This window comes from Drosophila subobscura, chromosome U (genome assembly GCF_008121235.1).
Source record: "Drosophila subobscura isolate 14011-0131.10 chromosome U, UCBerk_Dsub_1.0, whole genome shotgun sequence".
NCBI classification, from domain to species: domain Eukaryota; kingdom Metazoa; phylum Arthropoda; class Insecta; order Diptera; family Drosophilidae; genus Drosophila; species Drosophila subobscura.
The window spans coordinates 23,842,342-23,865,390 of NC_048534.1; the positions used below are offsets into that span (position 1 = coordinate 23,842,342).

The window sequence follows — 23,049 nt, forward strand, 5'->3', positions numbered from 1 at the left end:
TGTGCATATATGGAAGGAATGTCTTGCCTCGTGCCACTTTGTCCGTGCCCCTTGTCTGCTGCTTGGGTCTTGGCTTGGCTTGAGCTGCGCTGCGCTGCTGCTCCTCGTTAAGTGCAATGCGGCGGCGTACAAGTGGCGACGGTAATCAGATTTATCCCTCTGAAAAAAGGACACCATACTAGGGGGGGATTCATACTTACAGGGGGTAAGTACCATGTAGGCAGAGGTTTGTTATGGGGGGTTTTAATGGTCTATAATTATTACAATTCTAATCGGTGATTGTCTGCAGTTTGTTCAACAACTTTGCATTGAATTATTAATGGCAATGCATGGTGATCATAGAAATGAACAAAGTTATAAGACAGAAATATAATCTATAGTTCCGTGAATCGAGCATTGGCTCTTCGGTAACCCACCCTACTCGAGCATATCCCTCATAAAATCAATTATGTGGCCGTAGATGTTTCTCTCAAAGTCTATAAAAATTCCTTGGTAGCTGCAGTCGAGTTCAACTTTAATCAGTGGGGGCGCCCCAGATATTGACTTCACCGGACTGATGGTATGCGGCAGCTTCAAGGCGTAGAGCAGTCTGATGGCCTGCTCCCTCTCAGTCTTAAACGCTTTGGAATTAATAATTTTGAAGCCCTCCTCCTTGAGCTCCTTCGGTAGGTTCTTGAAATAATTGTGACGATCGGCCATTGGGATGGGCTTCGTCTCGTATTCGTATGTTTTTATGAGTTCCCGAAATGTCGCGAATTTTCGTTTTCTTTGAACTTCATCCTCGAACTCGAAAAAGTCATCTGCTGGAGGTTCTTCTTTTACAACACTGGGGCGCTCCTCTACGACACTGGCGGGCTCAAGCTTTGCTACGACACTGGCGGGCTCAACTCCGGGAGTGGCTGGCGCCTCTACGACACTGGGGACATTTTCGATGACTCTGCTCACGGGAATCTCAGGTATGGATGTGGGAACTTCCTCGACCGTTACACTTCTTTGTTCTTCTTCCGAGCTTTGGGAACCTTGACTGCTTGCATCTGAAAGCACTGGGCAGTAAGCTGCTTTCACTGGACTACTCTCTGGACCCTCCGTTATGTGGAGAACTCTCATTGCACTGCACAAGCTCTGCGACCCATACGATTCGCCGCCCACTAGCAACATTGGCAGTGAGAGCGTTGTCTGGAAACTTGGGCTTAGCACCTCTACAATGGGCACATTCTCCAGGACTCTGTCTCCCATTCGCACATTCGTGGTGCGCGCCTCTTCTGGGGTGCTGCTCTGTAGCAGCTGCAATTTCAAATCACTGGCGATGGACTCACTAGTGGACGCCAGGAGGAGCAGCTCCCGCAAACTGTTTAATTGCTTGATCTTGAGCAGGCGCAACTCCCAGAAGATGTCCCCCTCGCGGATGTATGGCATGAAGTCCTTTTCTTGCAGGATAACCCGCACCGCAGGATGCACCAGGATCTGCAGCCAAACTTTTCTTGCAGCCACTTGCGTGGCAGTTTTCTTTGTACGGCCTGTCGGAGGGGAAGTTAATACACTTTTGGACACTCAAAACTCACCAATGAGGGTGCTCTACCAACGCCATAGCCTGACATGCCCTGATACTTGATGTTGCAGCGAAATACTAAATTTGATTCCATTACAAATTCGAATGTTGGCATATTTAGCTTCAGCTTTTCGCTGAATTCTTTCAGGTACGTAACGAGATTGCGGGATTCCATTTTGAACAGCACGAGTTATAAATTACAAACTTTATTTTCGCCTTTTTGTTTTGCTTTATGCTGTCTCTGCTGTTACATTGAATGACAATTCGATTTATTTTTAGTGTTGAGTAATTGTTAAAATCGTATAAAAAAGTGCTAAAAGCTTTCCTCTTAATATTAATATGGAATTTGTTCTACCATGAAGCTAAGAGCCGCCTCCATGGATCTGGTGGAAGACAATGAATGGATTAAAGTCAACCTTCATTTATTGAATTGTAAAACCAAATGTTATCTTCCTGCACTTATTCCAGCCCATCCTACTCCACCAATACCATTCCACCTTTTTTATTAATTCGCTAAAATGTAAATTTTTTGCTTGGTCCCAATTAGCAAAATTATAAATTATAAAATTATAAATTATAATTAGCAAAATTATAAAACAGAAATATAATCTTTAGTTCCTGAATCAAGCATTGGCATGCTCAGATCTGCTGAACGTCAAAGATCAGATCAAAACAAATAGCAATCGAAACAGAGCAACAGATATTTGCCTTAAGCGATTCTTATCTCGAAATCGATCAAGCTGTGTGAAGAGAGAAGAGTGATTGCAGCAACAACTTACAAGTGAGAGCGCTACTGCACAGACCGATTAGTGAGCGGGAGAGGAAGAACAGTTACTTGGTGGACGGTGATACACAACCAAAGCTACGAACACGAGCGGCGCAGCCAAAATGCAAAGAGGGGGCGTGCATTCGAAAAGCAACAACGCAAACACACGACTAGCTGAAGGCGGAGTTGAAAGAGGAGCCGAAAAACAAAAACAAACACACGGCACCAGTGCAAGTGCGCATATTGCTTGCTGGCTGAGCTGAAAGCTCTTTTACCGATCAAGGTGTGTAGGCAAAATAACAAGGAAGGGGGGAGGGCTCAGTGCAAAACGAGAGTCTCTTAAGACTTATTACCCTGCAATCTTCAAGCTAAACCCACATTTCTTTTGCAGCGCGTACCTTCATTGAATCCTCTAATGAACATCCAGGGTCAATAAACTTTGAGAACATAATATTTTTCCTTTGCAATTTGCTTGGCAATTTCTGTGTGTGTTTTCTCTTTGTTCAGATAGATTCCCGTCACTCTTTGATGTATCCACACGGCAACCACCAAACTAATTAAAGAAATCGCTGGCTCTAGGTTTTCTTTGAAATGTCAGCTTGCCCCCCAGCAGTAATCAGAGGGGGTAACTGGTAAAACCCTAAAGAACACAATATACTGGGAATGGGACTGGGAATGGGACCTACCCGATGCTACCCGCTAAGCTTGCACACGCCCTGCTCTACCTTTTTGCCAATTTCTTCGATATTCAAACATTTGTGTGACTGTGTGTGGCTCGAAACTGTCCAGGCGGACACACCCCATCTGGAGAGCGAAACCGAAACCAAACCCGAAACCATAAACGACGAATAAATATATTTATACGAACGATTCCCTGCCACGTAACGTAACGTATTTGTAGGACTGTGGAGAGCGATAGTTTTCACATGTTTTGTTCGAGCATTAATTCCGTTTAAATGACTTTAGCAATCGGAGCGGAGAGAACTCGAAAGCAAACAGATTTGAGCTTTGCATGTAATCAAGTGGAAATGAATTTGACCAACACAAGAGGTTTTTATACATTCAGTTTCTTTCATTTATATTTTTTATTTTTGTATTATATGTTTGCTGTGGTGCGCTGCCCCATTAGGTTGATTGTTTCGAACCGCAGCACCGCTTCAGGGCCATTGAGCTGTGAACAGAATGCTGCAAAATAAAATCTGGCAATGGAAACACGCAGCAAACTTGAGATTAGTTGACATCCAAATCGTGACTGTGACTGTGACCAAACAACGCGACAGGATACATGCAAAGGGATCTGCTAGCAAATGGAACTCCCATCTGCTGAAGGTCGTTGCATGGCCACAATTTAGCGACCAACTACTCCGCCGTTTCAATGTCAAAAGTTTTCAACGGTTAACCAGGAGAGGCCAAAATATCCCATTTACTCTGGCCACACATCACCGTCGTGTGGTCAAGGACACGACACACTGTCCAAGGACACAGCCTCAAGGCAGTGCAACAGCAAGCAGCAAGCAGCAGCAGCAGCTGAGTTTTTGGCCTGCTTGTTGTCGTCGTGGCTGTCACCAGGGCCTCGCACCCACAGCGGGTGCATGTCCTTTTCCGGGCCATGCTCACATACAATCAATCCAGCCATGGTACACTCGAGCCTCATCATCTCCTGCCGCGTGCGTCTCTCGCTGTGGATCTCTCCAGCACAGCTCCCTCCGGTGCGCTGCTGGTGCAAATCGTCGACATTTAACACTAACCTTTGCCTACTGACTGCAGGCAGCAGGCGACAAAAACAGACAACAGAATGCAAGAATTCTTGATTTCAATTCAAGCAACACCTGAGGATGTCTAGCCCAAAAACTCCTTTGACAAGAGTCTGCACTGAGAGGTTTTTGGAAGCTGATGGACAGGCTATAAAGTTCAGAGAATGCAAAGGCAGGACAATGGGCCACTAAAAGGGAATCAAAGATGCAAAATGTCTCAATATGGAACTATACAAACAATACACACAATTTATCAGCACAGATCCATCAATCAATCTCCGACTTTTTCCCAGTGTAATCACAACTATTTCTTATGCTTCCCCAACTCCATTTCCCCCGCCAGCCTCAAGGATTCAACCCTACTTACACTTCAACTCCAACTCCAACTCAAACTCCATCGACAGCCTTCCCTTTCTCCCAAAACAAGGAACATATTTACACAATGATAACCAAATATTGTCGATGCCAAGACATTTTCCAATTTGAAGCAATGAAAACATACAAGTCGCTGGCGGCCTTTGATGTTGCACGTTCTGTTCGTCCCTCTGCCACATGAAATTTGAGTGAGTCAGTCAGTGACGGGGGCATCCACCAGCCTCAAGTGTATCTGTGTGTTGTTCGCTCTCTAAGTATATATCGATCTTCGGGGGGTTTTCTTTTCCTTTTTTTTTGTAATTAACCGACTTTCAAACACATCGGCGGCACTGCCTCCTTTTTGTTCCGTGGTCCCATGATGTGCCACGTCCACGCCTAAACACTTCACTTGCCGCATGTGTTTCCCCCTCACCCCGCTCCCCATCCATCCATCCATCTATCCATCTTTCGCCTGCCACTGTATCGTATTTCCTTTCCTCCAATTCTCTCTCTCTCTTCAAGCAGCCACGGCGGCGCTCCATGGCCAAGACATTAGCTCTGAATTTAGAGGCAGGCGCCTCTGGATCCCTCCCCTGCCCGCTGTCAGCGAATTTTGACCGCCTTCGCCTGTTTTTGTGTTAATGAGAAAGTGTCACCGATTTGACGTCCATCTGTCGTCTCGCCCCGTTCCGCGGCTCTTGCGGTAAAACACCAAACGCATTTCCCATCTTGTCATTATGTCAACGAGGTGTGATCTGACTTCCACTCTGGGGAGTGTCTGGTTCTGGGTCTGGGTCTGGGTAGTGATCGAGTTATCCCGGTTCTCGCACCGCAGCTGAAGCGAGCCATAACATGAGTTGACACACTTTGCATGTGATGCGGAAGGAAGTTGTTTAATTGGAACGTCGAAACATGATAATGCTAGTTGATTGGAGAATATAAAGAACTACCTTTGGTGCTTTTAAGACTTTTTACTTTGGATTTAAATATATTTACACATTTAGTGCTAAAGATGGCCATCCTCGAACGTGCTCGGCGTATGTGCTCTTCGAACAAGAATCAAGTTTTACCCATTCGCACGACAAGTTCCAAGTATTGCGTCGAACCAATTTGGCAAGCGAACAAAAACTTACGAGCAAGCGCATCCCACAGTCGACATCCCACACACAACAGGTTCGCCCAGCACAAGTTCGCCGAGCATGTTCGCTTGTAGATTTCCACCTTAATGCAGATTTTAGCTTCACATGCTCCATCATGCTTTTTATATTTTTTGTTATTGGCAGCTAATACATAACTCTTTTTCCCACCTTATGCAAGAAATAAAGTAAAGATTCTACAAGATTTCATTTAATAAATATTTTGACCTATTTTCGCACCAGTTTTGCTTAGCAATTGTTGAAAGATCTTCTAATCTACATCCCAGACTCCTATTTCCTCGACTTAAGCTGCACTGCCATGGCAATCCCTTGCCCATATCCTTGACTCACATATTCTTAAAACACAATCCAATTTCTGACCGCTCCATAAACCGATCATCAGCGGGCATACTTCGATGCCATTAGACAACACATTTTGCCAGCTGTTGCAAGCTGTTTTTTGTGTGTTGTTCCTTGTAGATCCTTTTGACATATCCTGTTGCTGCATAAATCAAACATAAATTCTTGCTCTTTAGCAGCCGTTGTAAAAAGTTAATTGCTGTGTTAACACGTCCAAACCGACACACAAAAGGCGGCAACGGCAACGGCAACAGAAACAGGCCATCGGCTGCTGCTCATTTCAATAAGGCCAAAAAGGAATCAATTTTTAAGACTATTAAAGGAAGAACGAACGAAACGCAGGCAGCAATCCGCTTATGGCTCCTTCTGCCTCTCCTGTACGCTCCGAAATTCCTTCTTTTTGACTGTTTAATTGTGTTGTTTTGTATTTGAATCGGAATCGTTTGTTGTTGGCTTAAGATCAGGCAGCCAGGGGATGCCACGCCACGCCACGCCGCTGTTGCCTCAAACATTTTGCACGCGCTGCGATCATTTGTGGTGATTATATACAGACATACTATATACGTATATGTACATACATATGTATATACAGCCCTTCGATCCATGCGGTGGCTCTGTCTGATCCTTTGATTGCGTGTGCTGCTGGCTGACTGGGGCTCCAGGATCAAGGATCGCCGTCGCATAAATCAAGGATCGCCCGCTGAGGAGCAACGTGCACACAATGTTCAGAGTCATCATCGAGGCGTTGCCTGTTTCCCAAAGTCAGTCTAAAGAAAGAAAGAAAAGGAATAATTGAGACATTTGCTGGCTTGGCGGCTGCTTTCTAGTTCTGTCCGCAATGTCCGCAATGACAATGTGATAAAATGTGTCCTGGCCCCGCACAAAGGCATCAAAGTCGGTCGATCGGTCGATCGGTCGATCGCTCGCTCGATCCATGTCCTTTTTTCTGCTGGCCTTTGGATTGGTCGAACGGCTGCTTCTTTGGCTTTGCTTTTCAGGTGACATTTTGTGTTGGTTACAGCTCTCTTTCCACCTTGCCACCTTTCGGCACGTTGACAACAATGCGCGTCGGTGGCTTCTTTTGGTCTCCCATTCCTCTGTAGCTTCTGCTTCTCCGTGGATCCTTTGGGTGCGGCGGTTGTCATCTTTGCCGACGCCTTGATAATGTTGTCAAATGTTTTTGTTTCTGTACAAATCACAAGATTAGACGAAAATCACGACGCTGATGAGGGAGATGGAGCTACAGCCACTACCCAATGAGATTTCCCTTTCGTCTCCATGTGGATTATGTTGTCACATTTGGCACACAATCGGGTTAATGGGTTTTCGGGGAACAACTCACTGTTGTAAGGGATACTTTTTACACTGTCACTGCAATCGATATGTGGAGATCAGTTAAGAGATCGAGCGATAATGCGATGGCAAATCAATGCAAGAAAAGTGTCCCACAGAGGTGAGAAAACAGTAAAAGGTGGAAAAACATTGTGACAATGGGGTTGGGCTTATTGAGAGATTGTTAGGAGCTGATTATGATTTGGTGGGAGCCAGCGAAGGAAGGAATAATTGAAAATAAATGTAATAATAAGGAAAATATGAGCATAAAAAGGAATAATTATTGAAAATTGATTGAAAACTAAACTAATTCCTGTTTAATTGTTTTTTAATTCAGACTTAATAGTCTGCTTCCCAGCTCTTGCACCCCAATATCAATAAAGATCACAAAACCCCCTATTAGCACTCCCCAACTGCCTTGCCTTTGCTCATAATTTCAGCTGTCAGAACGCACACTTTCCCCTCCAGACATAAGGCAGCCCCTCTCCAGAGCCAACACCTCGTCTTTTCAAGCGTTTAAAATGTATTTTATTTGTTTTCCATATGTGTTTAAGTTGCTCTCAAGTGGGTTCTGGCTCCGCCCCACACATACGACAACAGCTGGCTGCCAGGAGCAATTGAAGAACTTCAGCAACTCCTTTTTGACAACTTTATGGGCAAGCCAAGAAGCGAATTAGTGACAGATCGTAAAACGCTCAGAGCATCGCTAAGGAGAACCACGATCGCAGCACAGTTACTTGCCCGACAACACCCACTGCAACGAGGACTAACACCCATTGGTTCCACATCAAAAATATTTGGCAGCCTTCGCTGCAGAGTGAAACTTATTGATTAAGTTGTCTCTGCGGTCTGCGCCATGTGCCAGACAGGATGCACGGCAAATGGCTGACCAAACAGACACAGAAACAGAGATACATATCTATCCCCGAGTTGATCGAATTATAAAGGCAACTGGTTGCCATGCCCGATCCCAATCCCGATTCCATTTCTCGTTTTTTCCCATTGCAGCTTGCCAGAACTAAATTGATTCGTCACGCAGATTTCGATACATTAAATGCAATCATTTGACAACAGGACGAAAATATTTTCATCCATTGTGTCCTAACAATATGCAGCAACAACACACACACATCTGTATCTGTATTGTGTGTGTCTGTGTTGCAGTTTGACTTTGTATTTGTGTGTATTTGTGTGTTGCCTTTTGCAGGTTTCCATGCTGGATGGACTCCCCCCCAAAGCGTAGCAAATGCGTGATGAGGATGCCTTCTATACAGGATATCTCGCAGGGTTTTGGCTCCGCTAGCTCGCTCTCTCTCTCTCTTACTCACTTTTGAAATCACTCTATACGTCTCTCACTCTCGCTGGGCGTGTGAAATCGTGAAACAACGCCTGGGAGCTGGCGATAATTGCTCGTTAGTAGCAGCACCATGTCCAGCCAGCCATTGGGTTCGGTTCTCTCTCCCACTAACGTGTGTTTGGCCGTGTGTGTGTGCGTGGAGTAAGACGTCGCTCTTTGTATGCGTCAGGATAGGGATTGGGATCGGGGTAGCACTAAGTGGTAACTGTACCAACTGCACCAAAGGGAGGGTTCTCCATGATGGCTCAAAATGTTCCTCAAACTGGGGACTAATATTTATATTAATTTGTATTTTTGTTTCTAAATAAACATATCCATTTTGACAGCTTAATTATATAGCAAATATTCAGACAGATTTAATTAATTTTAAATGCTTTCATCGTCCATAGAATGTACAGCCAAAGCGAGGAATACAATTTTGACGGCAAGATTTTTCAATTAATTTGTTGGGAGGAATATTATCAACCCATAACCATATGCAGATAGAGATTTTCAGCATAAGAGGTGCCCAATCAGCCTTCAGAAGCACCCAAAAATGTTCATCGTTTAATATTTTTGTATAATTTATTTATAGTTTACAAATATTTCAAATAGCTCCCATAATACAGCGCCAGCAGCTCGAGATTTATAACTTTTAATTTCATTATTCGCCTGCCACTCAACGAGCTATAAAATAAATGTATTTAATTCTTCCTTCACAATGGGCTCTTAAATATTTGCACCACACCCTCGACCACTACCTGTGGTGTGCCTTTTGTGCACCCATAAACTTTGCAAAGTTTTCGGCGTACTCGTACCTGAGGCCAGTGACAGCCGTAAAAGTGAAGGCAGATCGTAAAGGCGAAAATAGACTTAAATCCGGTCGGGATGGTGCTACCTAAGAAGTTAAGAAGCGGGGGGATTCATTCAAAATCTAGGATTGTCGCAAGATTTATCAATAAACTAAGATTTACAAAGAAAATACCCAAAAGAGAGGAAAGGAAGGAGGTAGGAGAGAGCGGCCACTGATTAGTGCCAGACATCGCAGCGTTTCGCACTGGATGCATAAAAAATCGCCTGATTTTTGAGGCCTGTAAAGATGGATAGATAGAATAGATAGATCGATCATGGGCATTGTTTGGCCATAAAATGCGAGCCGAGAGCGAGGTTTCGTACCCTGTCGACAGCCAGGCCCACAGGGGACAATGGCAGAAAGGCAAAGTGCGAGGACGAGGACGACGACGGCTACGAGGACTCGCAGAGCGCGACAAATGCCGGTGTCCTGCTGGTGTCCAGCCTCGGGCCCAGCCATGTGACAATCGTCGAGCCTGTTGACAGCGTGCAGTGAGGAGAAATATCGCACATTACGATCAATTATGAGACTCAATGCTGTCCAGCAGTGGAACGAAATGGACGAAAGTTTCGCTTTGGGTTTCAGTTTTTGGCCAAAGAAGTTCGTCGTCGAAGGGAGGAGAGGAGAGGAGAGGAGGAGATCTTGTGGCGTTAATTGAAAATTACATGGACATTGTCTGTGGCCACGGTGTCTACTTGGAATTCGCTTATGCATTTCCCATAGTTTTCTATAGATCTCCTCTATGGGTAATGAGGCAGGCGTAGCAGTCACCTCAAGCGTGAAGCTCTCGCCTAAGCGTGGTTTTGGCAATGAAACCATAATGTCAGCCAGCGTGGAGTCGCAGTCGGAGTCCTTGTCGTGTTGCTGATCACCCAATCAGCGACCACATGCTCTCGGGATTCGGCCACAGATTTCCCCCCATCGACTCAATGTGTGTGTCCAGGAAGCAGAGGCCCTCGGCTTAGTGGATTTCACAAATCAATTAGTTTTGTCGCGGCTGTCAAAATTATGCACTCGCCAGGGAAAAGTCGAAGAGTCGGAGAGTCAGAGGCGGTAAACCCACTTTCATCTACAACTTGCAAAAAACACAGAGAGAGAGAACGAGTGAAATCCAACTCAATTAGTGAGGAAAGAGCAGCCGCCGCCGCCGCACCGAAAATTGAGGCGTTCAAATCTCCATTTATCCCTACGCTTAGACACAAAAAAAGAAGAGAGAAAGAAACGAAGCGAAAGAAGCAAAGAAAACGACAGAATAGATCGGAGTAACTGAACCTGCCGCCGTAACCATTGTTGGGCCCTAGCCGCCGCCTACTTTTTACCAGCTCTTCGTTCCCCCTCCCCCTCCCTCTCCCTCGCTCTCTCTCTCTGTGGACCTGCCTGCGCTTCGGCTCCGCTTTCAACTTTGCCGATCCTCTGAGTGCATCATTATCATCGGCAATTGGACTACTGCGTCAAAAGTGCGCTGCCTACTTTTTTCTTGCCCCTAACCCACGGCACATCCATTGTTCGCTTCTCTTCTTTTTTTGTTTTTTGTTTCGCTGAGCGCAAAAAACAAAATAAGTAAGAAGTACAATTAATAGACAGTCATTTGGAACATGTGCTATAGCTGTTGCTGCTGTAGCTGCTGTTGCTGCTGTTGCTTTGATTGTTTTGTCAAGTTGTCTAAGATATCAAAAGCATCTTGCCGCCGACAAGTAATGTCTCTCTCTCTCCCACATCCATCCCATAATAACCCACAGCGCTGACGTCTTCATTGTCTGTACTTGACTTTCGCCCAATTTATATCTATGGGCTGTATGGGATGTACATATTTGTTCAATTGTTCTAACAAAACATGCCATAAAAACATAAAACACTGCAGCAACCAAAGCCACTTGTACTTCCTTGTTATTGTAGTCGGCGGAGCGACAGTCCATTCCGTGGTCCGATCGCATCCCATGCCCAAATCCCATCCAATTCGGTAGTCTAGTCTAGTGTCTAAGACGCTTCGTTTGATCTCAAAGGACTCTTCAAAGGACACTTTTTCCACATGCATGTTGCATGTGGCAAAGGAGCCGCTTGACTTCACTTACAACCAAATTGTCAACGCTGCCAATGATGTATGCAATTTTTGTGGAATTCTGAAAGCAGAAATTAGTGGCGCATTTTTGTATTATTTTAGGACATTTTATATAAGGAAATTTATGGCAAACAAAAATTACAAAATACGAATTTTTTGTTACTAATTGAATGGCAATGAATTGGGAATTTATACCATCAAAATATTTCAACATTTAATAAATATTTTTCCTGCTAATGTTCATCATTCTTGGCATAAAATAAGTCAAAGATTATTCAGCAATGAACATGGGAATTTGTACAACAAATGGTAGCAAATGTCGCAAGGGAACTCTTAGAATAATTACATAAATAATTCAGTTGAATATTCTGATTTGATATATGTAAATATTTATGTATTTCTTGGCTCTATCCCTCTCCATATTTTCTCTCCCTTCCAGTAATGCGTTTATCCCACTCGCCCCTTCAATCCCAGCCTCCTGTTAACTTCCAAATAAAATCTGCACAACATTAACTTAACTTAAGTTAAACCAATTTTAAACCAAGTGCTGCCAAAAACCTAAGCACAAATATTTATTTTGCACAAATTTGTAATCTGAAGAGCGCTGCTCGAGCGGCTTGCAGCCAGAACTAATTCGCAGATCTGTCGCGAAACTAGAACACAAATCCCGTTGATTTAGGGGTGAAGGGTTAACCCTTCAGCAGCAGGATAGATACGCCAGGGGATTACCTGGCCAACAGACGCTTGAGCTCCATTGAGCTGTTGAAAATCGTGCCGTAAGCCAAGTGCAGGGATCTGCCTCAAGTAATCCAGGACGAGCACCAGGAACCCTTGAACTAGTTTGGGTGGGATTAGGTGGAATATCTCTTGGAACTAATTCCACGAACTCAAAGCACGACAAATGAAATGATTTGGATATTGATTAAAGTGCACACTCCACTCTGCGCTGCTCTCTGCCTATCCCAATCGCAAAATTGTTGGTTCAATTAAGGGTCAAAACAGTGGGCGCGAAAGAGATGGTCGGATGCAACCCCATCTGGCTGTTTGGATTGGATGTAATGGATATTTTGACGCCGAAGCAGCAAAAGACTGCAAATAAACATCCACACAACATCCAAAATATAACAAAACAAAAGCAAAAGGCAAAGCAAAGAGAGAGAGAGAGAGAGAACCGAACCCACAGCCATGTGGAACGTGTGGAACAAAATGGTTGAGCAGCAGCAGCAGCAGCAGCAGCCAAGTGGAGGGCGGAGTCTCTTGCGTCTCTTTCGCTCGCCTACCTAAGCAGCAAGCGAGAGAGCGCGCGCGTCTGTGTGTGTGTGTGCGCTCTCTCTTGTGTAGACTTCTGCCCTCTGCGCCGGGCTGCGGGGCTGCACTATAAATAGCCCGCGTCGGAGCTGTAGAGAATCAGTATTGCCAACAGCTTCGTGCCACAACCAACAACCAACAACCATCCACAAACAGAACTCAAACAGAGCATATTCCGTGTGTGAAAAAGAAAAACTATAAAAACTCTCAAGTAAAATGGTGAAAAGTGTCTGCGAAATGGAATTCAAGAGCAACTTCTCCATCGATGCCATTCTGGCCAAGAAACCCACAAGCAAAACCACAACAATCATCAAGCATGAGCCACATCATCATCAGCAGCAGCAGCAGCAGCAGCAGCAGCAGCAATATGTGCAGCAGCAGCATTATGTCCATCCTTATGGCAACTCCGATGGTGAGCTCTCCGCCTCGGAGGACTTTGACAGCCCCTCCCGCACCAGCACTCCCATGAGCAGCGCCGCCGAGTCGCTGTCCTCCCAGAACAATGACAAACTGGACGTGGAGTTCGACGATGAGGAGGATCAGCTGGAGGAGGAGGAGAGCGAGGGGGAGAGCAACCCGAGCAAGAAGCAAAAGATGAGCAGCAGCAGCAGCGACACCAAGAAGCCGCCCTACAGCTACAACGCGCTCATCATGATGGCCATCCAGGACAGCCCCGAGCAGCGGCTGACCCTCAATGGGATCTACCAGTACCTGATCAACCGATTCCCCTACTTCAAGGCCAACAAGCGGGGCTGGCAGAACTCCATCCGCCACAACCTCAGCCTCAACAAGTGCTTCACCAAGATCCCGCGCAGCTACGACGATCCCGGCAAGGGCAACTACTGGATCCTGGACCCCTCCGCCGAGGAGGTCTTCATCGGCGAGACAACCGGCAAGCTGCGCCGCAAGAACCCCGGCGCCAGTCGCACCCGCCTCGCCGCCTACCGCCAGGCCATCTTCTCGCCCATGATGCCCAGCGGCTATGGTGCCCCAGCGCCTGGCTACGGCTACCCCGGAGTGCCCTTTGCCGGCGCTGCCGCTGCCGCCGCCGCCGCCGCCGCCGCTGCCCTGTACCAGCGCATGAATCCCGCTGCCTACCAGGCGGCACTGCACCAGCAGATGCAGTACCAGGCTGCCGCCGCCGCTCCGCCCTCGCACCAGCAGTCGCCGCATCCTGCCCAGCTGCAGGGCTATGCGCCGCACATGAGCGCCGAGCTCTTCCAGCGCATGCAGTTCTTCGGCAAGTTCCCCGCCAGCTAAGCTGTCTGCCCGCCCCAAGCCGGTGCTTTGGATCCACGGGACAAGGCTTTGCCAAGCCGCCGCCGCCGTCACACAAAAGGGGAGTGGGAGTGGAAGTGGCAGTGCTCCTGCTGCTGCTGCTGCTGCCTCCTCCCCTCCTCCTATGACGTCTAAATGCTGCATTTAGCAAATTCTTTCGGCCATTTACACACACATTTGGTCTTCAGCGGGCCCCCATTGTCGGCCTGGAAAGTCGACAAACGAAAAAAATCCAGGAAAAACTTTTTGGTCCGCTCTGGCTCAGGGCTCCTTAGCCCCGCCCCAACGGGTGCCGAATTGTGCAACGTTTTACGATGGGGGCGTTTGTTGCAACATTTTTGTACATAATTTAGAAAAGATTTAAAAAATAAATAAAATATTTTAAAAGAAAACTTTCAAACTTGTTTCTGATTTCTTAGAGATTTTTTCCAGCAGCTTTGCAGCTTAAATTTCAACGAAAATTTGATGGAAATATTTGGCCTCATAATTAATCATTCCTAAGAAATATTTTGAACACAAACAAATAAAATATTTCATCCTTTTTAGTGGCTTCCTTTGGCTGTCCATCAGCTGCTGTCCATTTGTTCAGCGCTCCCCTCCGTCCACTTTCTTTCATCCTGATGATGACTTAATTAGTTGTTTGCTGAGCCAGCGGCAAACATGAAAATGATTCCCAAAAAAGGCAGAAAACGAGCGAGGAGCAGGAGTCTGAAAAGTAGTTCCAAAATGAGCCATCACCCATTGACTTTGCCCCCAGCGAGTGTGTGTTGTGTGTGTTGTTGTCTCAATTTTGTTTGGGTCTTTACATGCCCAGTGACAACTCCAGCTGTGAGAGATGTGCCGGGCACCGCAGGTAAGATCCCATGACCATCCGAAACGATACGAAATGGGATCCAGCCAGGCCATTGTCTAGTAGTTCTGGACAGCACACTTCTCTGGGCAATTTCTCTTTTTCTTAACTTTTGTTATACAATTTCTCAAACTAAAATGAGCGCAGCGCCTCGTCTTCGGATTTTGGTAAGATGAGAACCTTTAAGGGCACCAAATACTAGAAAGGGCACCGCGACATGCAGAGCAAACCGTAGGACCGAGCGTCTTTGGGCGTTGTTTGAGAAATTTCTCAAACTGTTTTTTGGGTTCTCTCCACAGTCTCCGCTCTCTACTCTGCTGATGGCTTCATTTTCGAAAATTTCACTTGGCTGTTAGGGCACGGAAAGCGGCTTCTGATTCTTTGATCACTTGACATGTGTTTGGGCTGCATCTGTGTTTGTGTGCTTAAGTGCACGTTGGAGTAAAAGATGTGAGAAAAAGGGAGCACAGAGGAGCAGCAGCCTCATCATCATCATCATATCAGTGGCATCAACAAGTTTTCCCCCTAATAACAAGCCCTGAATATATCATAAATACAGCGCTTTGCCCTCTCTCTTTCTCTCTCGGGCTTTTGTGCACGATTTGTAAACGAAATGATAATTAATATCATCGTTACTAGATTAATCTCTCACTCGCTCTCTGTCGCTCCTTGGGGAAGGGAGTGCGACGACGATCGGCAGCAATTATCATCTTTTGTGTGCCCGATTTTTCTTCGTTTCAATAATTGTAAATTATTGTGTGTGTGTGTTGTGTGTGTTGTGGGTAAATCAAGTTATTGAAACGATTAGCTGGCAGTTTTACAAGGTGTCAGATGGCTGCAGGCAGCGGAGATTGGCTGTGGATTGGCTGTGGAGTTGTATAATAGTTCAGAGAGTCAGCTGGCAGTCGTGCTGCCCAATGGAGAGTGGGGAACCTTTACCCGAAAGATGGCTAAATGAAAGTCTCACTGAAAGGCAGATAGAGAAAGGAAAGCTACTGCCCTTTTCGGTATGACAATTACCCCTACCTTCAGCACAACTCCTTCCTGCAATTACAATCCCGAAGCAGTTCATTTATTAATAAGCATAATCTCTGGCTTAGCCATTTTGCTTTTGTTTATGGCAGCATTTTGCTCATTTCAGCAGCAACTAACGCAGAACTCTTTCAGAGCAGAGAGCACAGCTCTACAGCTCTTTCGCTTCCAAAAACAAGCTCCTATATGGTCTGTGGCCCGTGTATGTACATATTTGGGGCTTATGCGCAGCTTAGGGTCCAGCGCAAGAGTTAAATCGCCTTTGGCCCACGCCTTAAGCCAAGCCAGCGAAGAGCAGGCCCAGGGAGAACTTTTGTGGCACAATCCCCAGATCACGGGGCATGAAACAATTCCGCTGCTGGGCATTGTTTTATTGGGTTAGGACAGAGGCCTGGCCTGGTTCGGGCTTAAGCTGGTTTGGTTTGTTATTGAAATAGATCGGATGAGCGCATTATATACTTAACACATTTCCCAATTATATGTTTGCCAGGGATTCGGCTTGAATTCAGCAATCCACTTACCTAAGCCGGGCACTGGGACTTGCACAGGGACTAAGGCTGAAGGTTTAAGTCCAGGAATGTATCCTTGCTCGTGTGGCAGGAAGCGTTCATTATTGGTTCATGGATTGCGGCTGCTACTCTGGGATTTACTTAACTGTATCACTTTAGAATAGAATTGGCCAGAGAATGGGAAACCAAAGGGAAAGGACATGGACAGGGAGTAGCACGCGAGCGAGCGTCTTAACCAGCTCCTTTCTAAGGATATTTGCTCGTACTCCGCTCTCTCCCGTACTCACACAATTGGCTTAAGTGCTCGACATGCAATTTACAAAGATAACAAGCAGAATGCAGGAGCAGCGGATCTGCCTTACTTATCTTATTACCCGGGTTAAGTGCACGGATTACGGATGAGTCGAAAGAGCAACCGGCGTGCCGAGCTCTCCCAAGAGCGCGTAGAGAAAGGCTCAAGCAGATGCCCGAGCACTGATTACACAGCAGGGAAGGCAGGACCTGCACCAGGATCTCTTTTCAGAGTAGAGAGCAGAGCGAGGAGCAGATCTTCTCGGTGCGTGTGCCGTTTGTTACACTTCTTGTGCGTTTAGACTCCTGGTTGCTCCCTGTTGTCCATTAATGATACAAACCCCTCAACCGAGGCTTAGTCCTGTGCCTATCCGTACGCCACATCCTTCTCCCTTCTCTATTTCATAAATATTTGATACATAATCGGTTAGTTCCTCGCTTTGTGTGCGCCCAAAGGCTTAAGGTTTCTGTTTTTCCTTTGGGTTTCAGTTGCTTTTGTGCGAGGGATAACCATGGACTACATTTCTATGGAGATCTGTGATAGGAGCAGGCAGTGGGTACAGCCATATTTATGTAAGTTAGGGAACTTTTCTTTGGGATAGATATCTGCTGCAAGAGGTGTCTAAGTGGTTGGCCAAGGTGTTAGGGATTGAAGGGGAAATCGCAAAGATATTTTGCAGATGTCTCAAGGCAGTTGGGGGATGGAGTTCGGAGCAGTTTAACCCCACAGCTATCAGCTGACACTAAGCTCCGTTCCACGCTTCTGCAGGCAAAGTATTGACATTATCGATTGGGTGTGCAAAGCCAGTTTGATGGCCACCACAAGAGCCACAGCAATGGATGCTCTTCCATGGGAAACCCTCCAAGTATCGGGCGTGTCACCTAGGGAAAAAGTGGAACCAAAACCCTAAACCCCGAGCCACCCCGGCACCACCTAAGTAGCGACCACACAGTGACCACAAAATGTGTTTTTAATTGAAACTGATGTGGCTGCCCAGCACTCGATGACGATGACGATGATGGTTGATGGTCGATGGCTGGGCTCAGATGAGGGCATGGGCATGCCCAGTCGAATATTTATTAATAAAATAATTGTTAGGCCACGGACAATAATCAAATAATGGCAATACAAACACAATTTGGGAGAATGTTCTTCGACAATATTTAAGCGGCGACAAATGCGCAAACCCCGCGACAAACAATAGAGAAAAGAAGAGAAAAATAAAAACCATGTGGGCAGTGGGCAATCGGGGAGTGGGGAGGGGAGGAGACTGTGTGCTCTCCAGTAGTTGTCCTTAATTAGTTTCTTTCATTATCTTGGCCTCTCTGTTGACCCGAATTTCAATTAAGTTAATTTACGCCCGGACCTCTGCCCAGACCTCAGCCTCGCGATCGAAATAACAATAATAAATACTCGTAAATAAATGAATGCATGAATGAATGAAGCTCTAGCTAGTACGCTGCCTCGTCTCGTAGTGCTTTCAATTGAAGAAATGCTAACAATTAAACGAGAATTATGAATGAGTAATTTACGAATTGCACTTGAGGTCTGACCAACACAACGGAAGTGAGTTCATTCCGGGGTTGAGAACTGAAGATGTGCATCTTGAGGAGACAGCTTGCATGATCAGTTGGCATCTGAACTTTTCAATTTTGCACTTTGAGTAGGGGAATTTTGTATGGGGTTTAAAGTTCAAGCTGTCTACTTGGGCGGCTTGGCAAAGTTTGAGCCGGAAATGAGCCCAGATTGTGGGTGTTTCTTGCAGCCTTTAATTCTGCTAAATAACTATAAAAAGTAAGCAACTTTAGGCACTAAACATTGAACTTGCTTCAGGGTAAAGAAGGAACACATTGCCCACATATCCCTCAGTTTTCTTTCGCGCTATCAAAATTCCTCTGTAACCCCGAACTTCCTTCAAGTTTCAACCCCATCGCTACCACCAGCAAACACTCTTTCTGCTTCAGATTTCACACTGATAGACACTGCTAATGGCCACAGCCGCAGAGCAAACACAAATCAACAAATTAAGCCGGGCCAAGGGCCAGCACTTGGACCTCAATTAAATTGATTTAGATCAGAGCAGCGGCAGAGGCCGAGTCAGAGGCAGAGGCAGAGGCAGAACTTGTGTTTTCTTTGCCACTCAACAACTGACCAATGCACTGGCACATCGAGAGGAAGTTGAGGAAGCACCAGCATAATCGTGGCGATTCGATCTCTCAGCTGTAGCAATAAATCGGCAAAGAGAATGCAACACCCAACCCGCAGCATGTCCATGGTCGAGGTTGTGATACAAGCGCGTGGCCAGTGGCTTTTAAATACGCTTTCAGAGGGTAGTACGATTGGGATGAGCAGTTTGTAATGCAAAGAAAATATTTAAATATATGCTTAAGCAATATCTAGAGTAGATGCTGAAGAAAATCCCTGTCTGTCCATGACTTTTCCGCAGCTTCTTTCCTTTAAAACTTTGCCATAACTTTTTTGTTCTTAAAGATTTTCCAAGCAAACTTTTTGGAAATTTGAGAGCAGTAAATTCTCTTTTAACTCTGTAATTCTGTACTGCAGATCGGGCTACCATAACCCATGGTAATCCTAAAGATCGCTCAGTTAGAGCATTACCTTAGCTAGCATTTCCTTCCATTTTTTCCAACTTGCGGCTATTGTTTATCGCTGCTTGTTGTTGTTGCTGCTGTTAATTGTTACGCAGTTCATTAACACACATCAGAGAGCAGCACATCACACCATGCAACACACCACACCGTGCACCACACAGTTACAGTTGAGATCGGGCTCCGGGTCCGGTTTTTCCCCTTGTTGGTTGTGTGGTGCCACCCTCGCGTGGCACACGCGACACGTTCCCGCTCCCGCCACCCGCCACCCGCTCCCAGCAGCGCTAACGATGACATCTAAGCGGTGGCTGCTGCCTCCCCCTCCCCCTCTTCCCCAGCCACTGCCACTGCTGCTGCTGTTGCCCTTAACGATGTCGCTGACGAGTGTCGCCTCGCCTCGCCTCGCCTCAACTCGATTCGACTTTGTCAACGTTTTGTGGGTTGTTAATGTTCGTCGCTCGCTTCGGCTCGTGTTTTGTTGTGTTTTTTGCTGCTGCTGCTGCTGCTGCTGCTGCTGGGTGTTGTTGGCGCTGCGTGAGTTTTGGCAATGTTTCTCTTTTCGTTTTCGTTTTCGTTTGCGTTAAATGCGTGTAAATCAGTTTATAACACATTGTCAACAATTATCAAGTGTTACTCCAGAAAGGGGAGGGGGAACTGGCGAGGGAGGTGGGGGTGCTGTAGCTTTTTTATTTGGGGTGTATTTTGGTGACTGTCGTGATGCGCTACCATGAGATGAGGGAGCAGAAAATGAAAAGATTTTACATACATTTGCATGGCAGATTGAGCGGATTCTGAAGCTCTGATTCATGATTCACAATGTGCAAAAATAGGCATAATTTTCCATTTCCACAAATTTACTCATAGTATAAGCATCAATAATTATCATCTTATAACTTTCAGAAGATATTTTCTTACATAAGAAAATAAGCAAATAAAAACTTATTTTTGCAATAAATAATCATGTGAAAAACTTCATCTAATTCTCCAATATTTTGTGGCTTATAATGACTTAGGAACTCGAACAGTTACCATGAAAAAAGTACTAAAAAAACCTCTTCAATAAGCGAACATTTGTTTACACTCCGAGATCTTCCAATATTTATATGACACATAATTATATGCCACATGCCGCTTCCTCCGCTCCACCATATGGCCACACACAACTATCTCTGCGATGATCTCCCACCGATAACTGCCTTTCCATTACCGATCCAGATACAAATTTCTGTCTGTTTATAGCGCACTTAACAACCACCGCGACTGAAAGTTTTCCTCTTGCTAAATCCTTGTTTCCGGCTCATCATCGCCATCTCCCTGCTGCTTCTCCCCGCTAACCATATGCTCTCACAGCAGCACAGTCCATGGACCATGGAAGATGTTGCTGAGCTCCCTCAACCCTCATGAAATGCGCACTCCGCACTCCGCACCCTTTTTGGCTGTTGTACTCAAGGCAACCTCTAGGACACTCATTTGGCTGTTTATTTGCAAAACGAAACACACGATAATAGCAACAACAAGCAGCGGGGAAACAAGTGTGTCCGAGTCCTGCCAGCAGTCCGTCCGTGAACGTGATTTCAATGAAATTGGGCCAATTTATGTGGGGCAGAGAGGAACCCCCCAGCACAGGCAAAGGCAAGGAAAAACTCATCAACTCGTTTGGAAAACATTCACACAAAATGTTGTTAGCTGGTTAACACGCTTAAAGCAGAATCAGATGTCAGCAGAGTCCAGAGTCCAGAGTCCAGAGTCCAGCCTTGGTGCTTGAGAGAGGTTTAACCCTTTTTCCCTTTTAATCGAGACAAATCCGAAATTGAAAATATTTGCATGGCTAAGCGACGGCGATTAGAGGGAAAGGCAGCAACGCCAAGACAGGGACAAGAACAAGGACATGGAGAGGGACGAACACACAGCTTGAGGTCCACGAAATGAGATTAATACGCGCTAAGCTAAGTCCCCTCCAGAGGATCGATTTAATCCTTGCTTAACTCTTTCGAAACGGTAGCCGCGAGTGTGTGTCTGGTGGGTAGGTACAGCTACTGCGGATCGCTGACTGTGTGGCCATGTAAACAGACAATATAAACAACGGAAGCGAACGCGGCAGAACGCAGCCGAGCCTTAACCCGTTCAGCCACCTCTACATCCACCCACACAGGCACTTAGGTAGCGGCGCAGCTCTCTGGCGATTCTGCTGCCCTCCTCCTACCTTGTTTGCATGCATCGCGCTGATCCGTTGGACAAACAAGCTAATCCTGCGGTTAAACTGCCATTGAGTTGATCAAAATATCGGGCTCCTGCGCATACCCGGAAGGACATACGTGGGCGTGGCAACTTTACGGCACGGGAACGGGAACGGGTTGAGTTCGCTAGCCCGAAAAGGGTTAGCCTTGCCCGCGGATTTATCTCTCCCAGTGCCGCTGCAAATATCAAAAGTTGTGCCCCTGAAACAAAACTAAATGCCGGCTATAAATCTGGCTGATTAGTAAAGTACTCTCGCCCCCCGACTCGGCGACTGCGACTCTCGGGGACTCTCTCTGTCAATCCGCATCCAAATCCCCTGCCGGATCAGACACTCAACTCGACTCACATATTTGATGTCCTACCGATACGGTAGCCTTTGCAAATCTGTCGCCTTTTCAGCGTTTTAATCAATGACAAGTCGGTTTTTTTTCTCCTTATCCTTCTTTCGTTTTTGTCGAGGTTTTTGTGGGATTTTTGTTTGCACGTGGTAATTACGGTCTGCCGGCTGTAGTTTCCGGATTGTCGGGAAGTTCTAACTTCTAAGGATGGTCGCCGTGCGGTTTTGTTTGTTATTCGGTTTGTGGTAAAATATTTATACTTTTGCTTAAACTCTACTCCTTTTTTTTAGCTCCTCCAGCGGTCTTCACGTGGCCATTTAATTCAACTACAATTACCATAAATATCCATCAATTACCCACTTTAAAACATTGATAAACGATGTGCCCTAATATTTGTAATAGACCGTTTTGTGTGTTATTATCCAACATTCCTTAAAAACCCCACACACTATTCCCTCACTCTGCGTATAAATATTAAATGCCCAAATGACATCCTCTTTTCTCTCTAACATCTCTATAATGCATAAAGAATAAACGTTCAATTTTGTTAGGCAACCCATAATTATTGTTCCCCTATAATTCCTGACCATTCGTTTAGTTTGAATAGTTTTTCCACACAAAAAGGAGAAGCAAACCCCAGCAAAGTTTTATTCAAAAGCAAACCAAAACAATTACAAAACAGGGAAAAACAAGGAAAAAATAACAATGATAAATAATTTAATTGAAAGACGGGGCAAACAATGGGGCAACAAAAAATCAATTGAACAAATTGCTGGCGGGGGCAATAATTAAAATGCCTTTGAGGTGCGGCGCCATTTTGTTTTGAGTCCCCAGTTGGCCCCGCAGTTGATGTGTGGAAGCTCCGCTCCCCCTCCCTTTCGCTTTGGTTGGGGCTCCGCTCTCACGTTCTCTTTATCCCAGAGAGCTTTCGGCGCTGAGAGCGCATGTCTCCACTGGTGGGGCGTCCAATAAGTTGCGGCCGCAGCAGCAAAAACACGAGTGGAGACCCCACACACACACTCGCAGAGATACAAATCCAACCACATTCCGTTAGGCCATCGATACGGCATACAAACATGGCGTCTTCGTCTTTTGGCTT

General features: G+C 45.8%; 1 protein-coding gene across 1 annotated transcript; it reads left to right on the forward strand.

Moving 5' to 3' along the window:
• Nucleotides 1–12,937: 12,937 nt before the first annotated feature.
• On the forward strand, nucleotides 12,938–14,321 carry LOC117900365 (fork head domain transcription factor slp1). Its single transcript, XM_034810713.1, has one exon. It carries the CDS (start codon nucleotides 13,024–13,026, stop codon nucleotides 14,065–14,067), a length of 1,044 nt encoding a protein of 347 aa, XP_034666604.1. The 5' UTR covers nucleotides 12,938–13,023; the 3' UTR covers nucleotides 14,068–14,321.
• The last annotated feature ends 8,728 nt before the right edge of the window (nucleotides 14,322–23,049 follow it).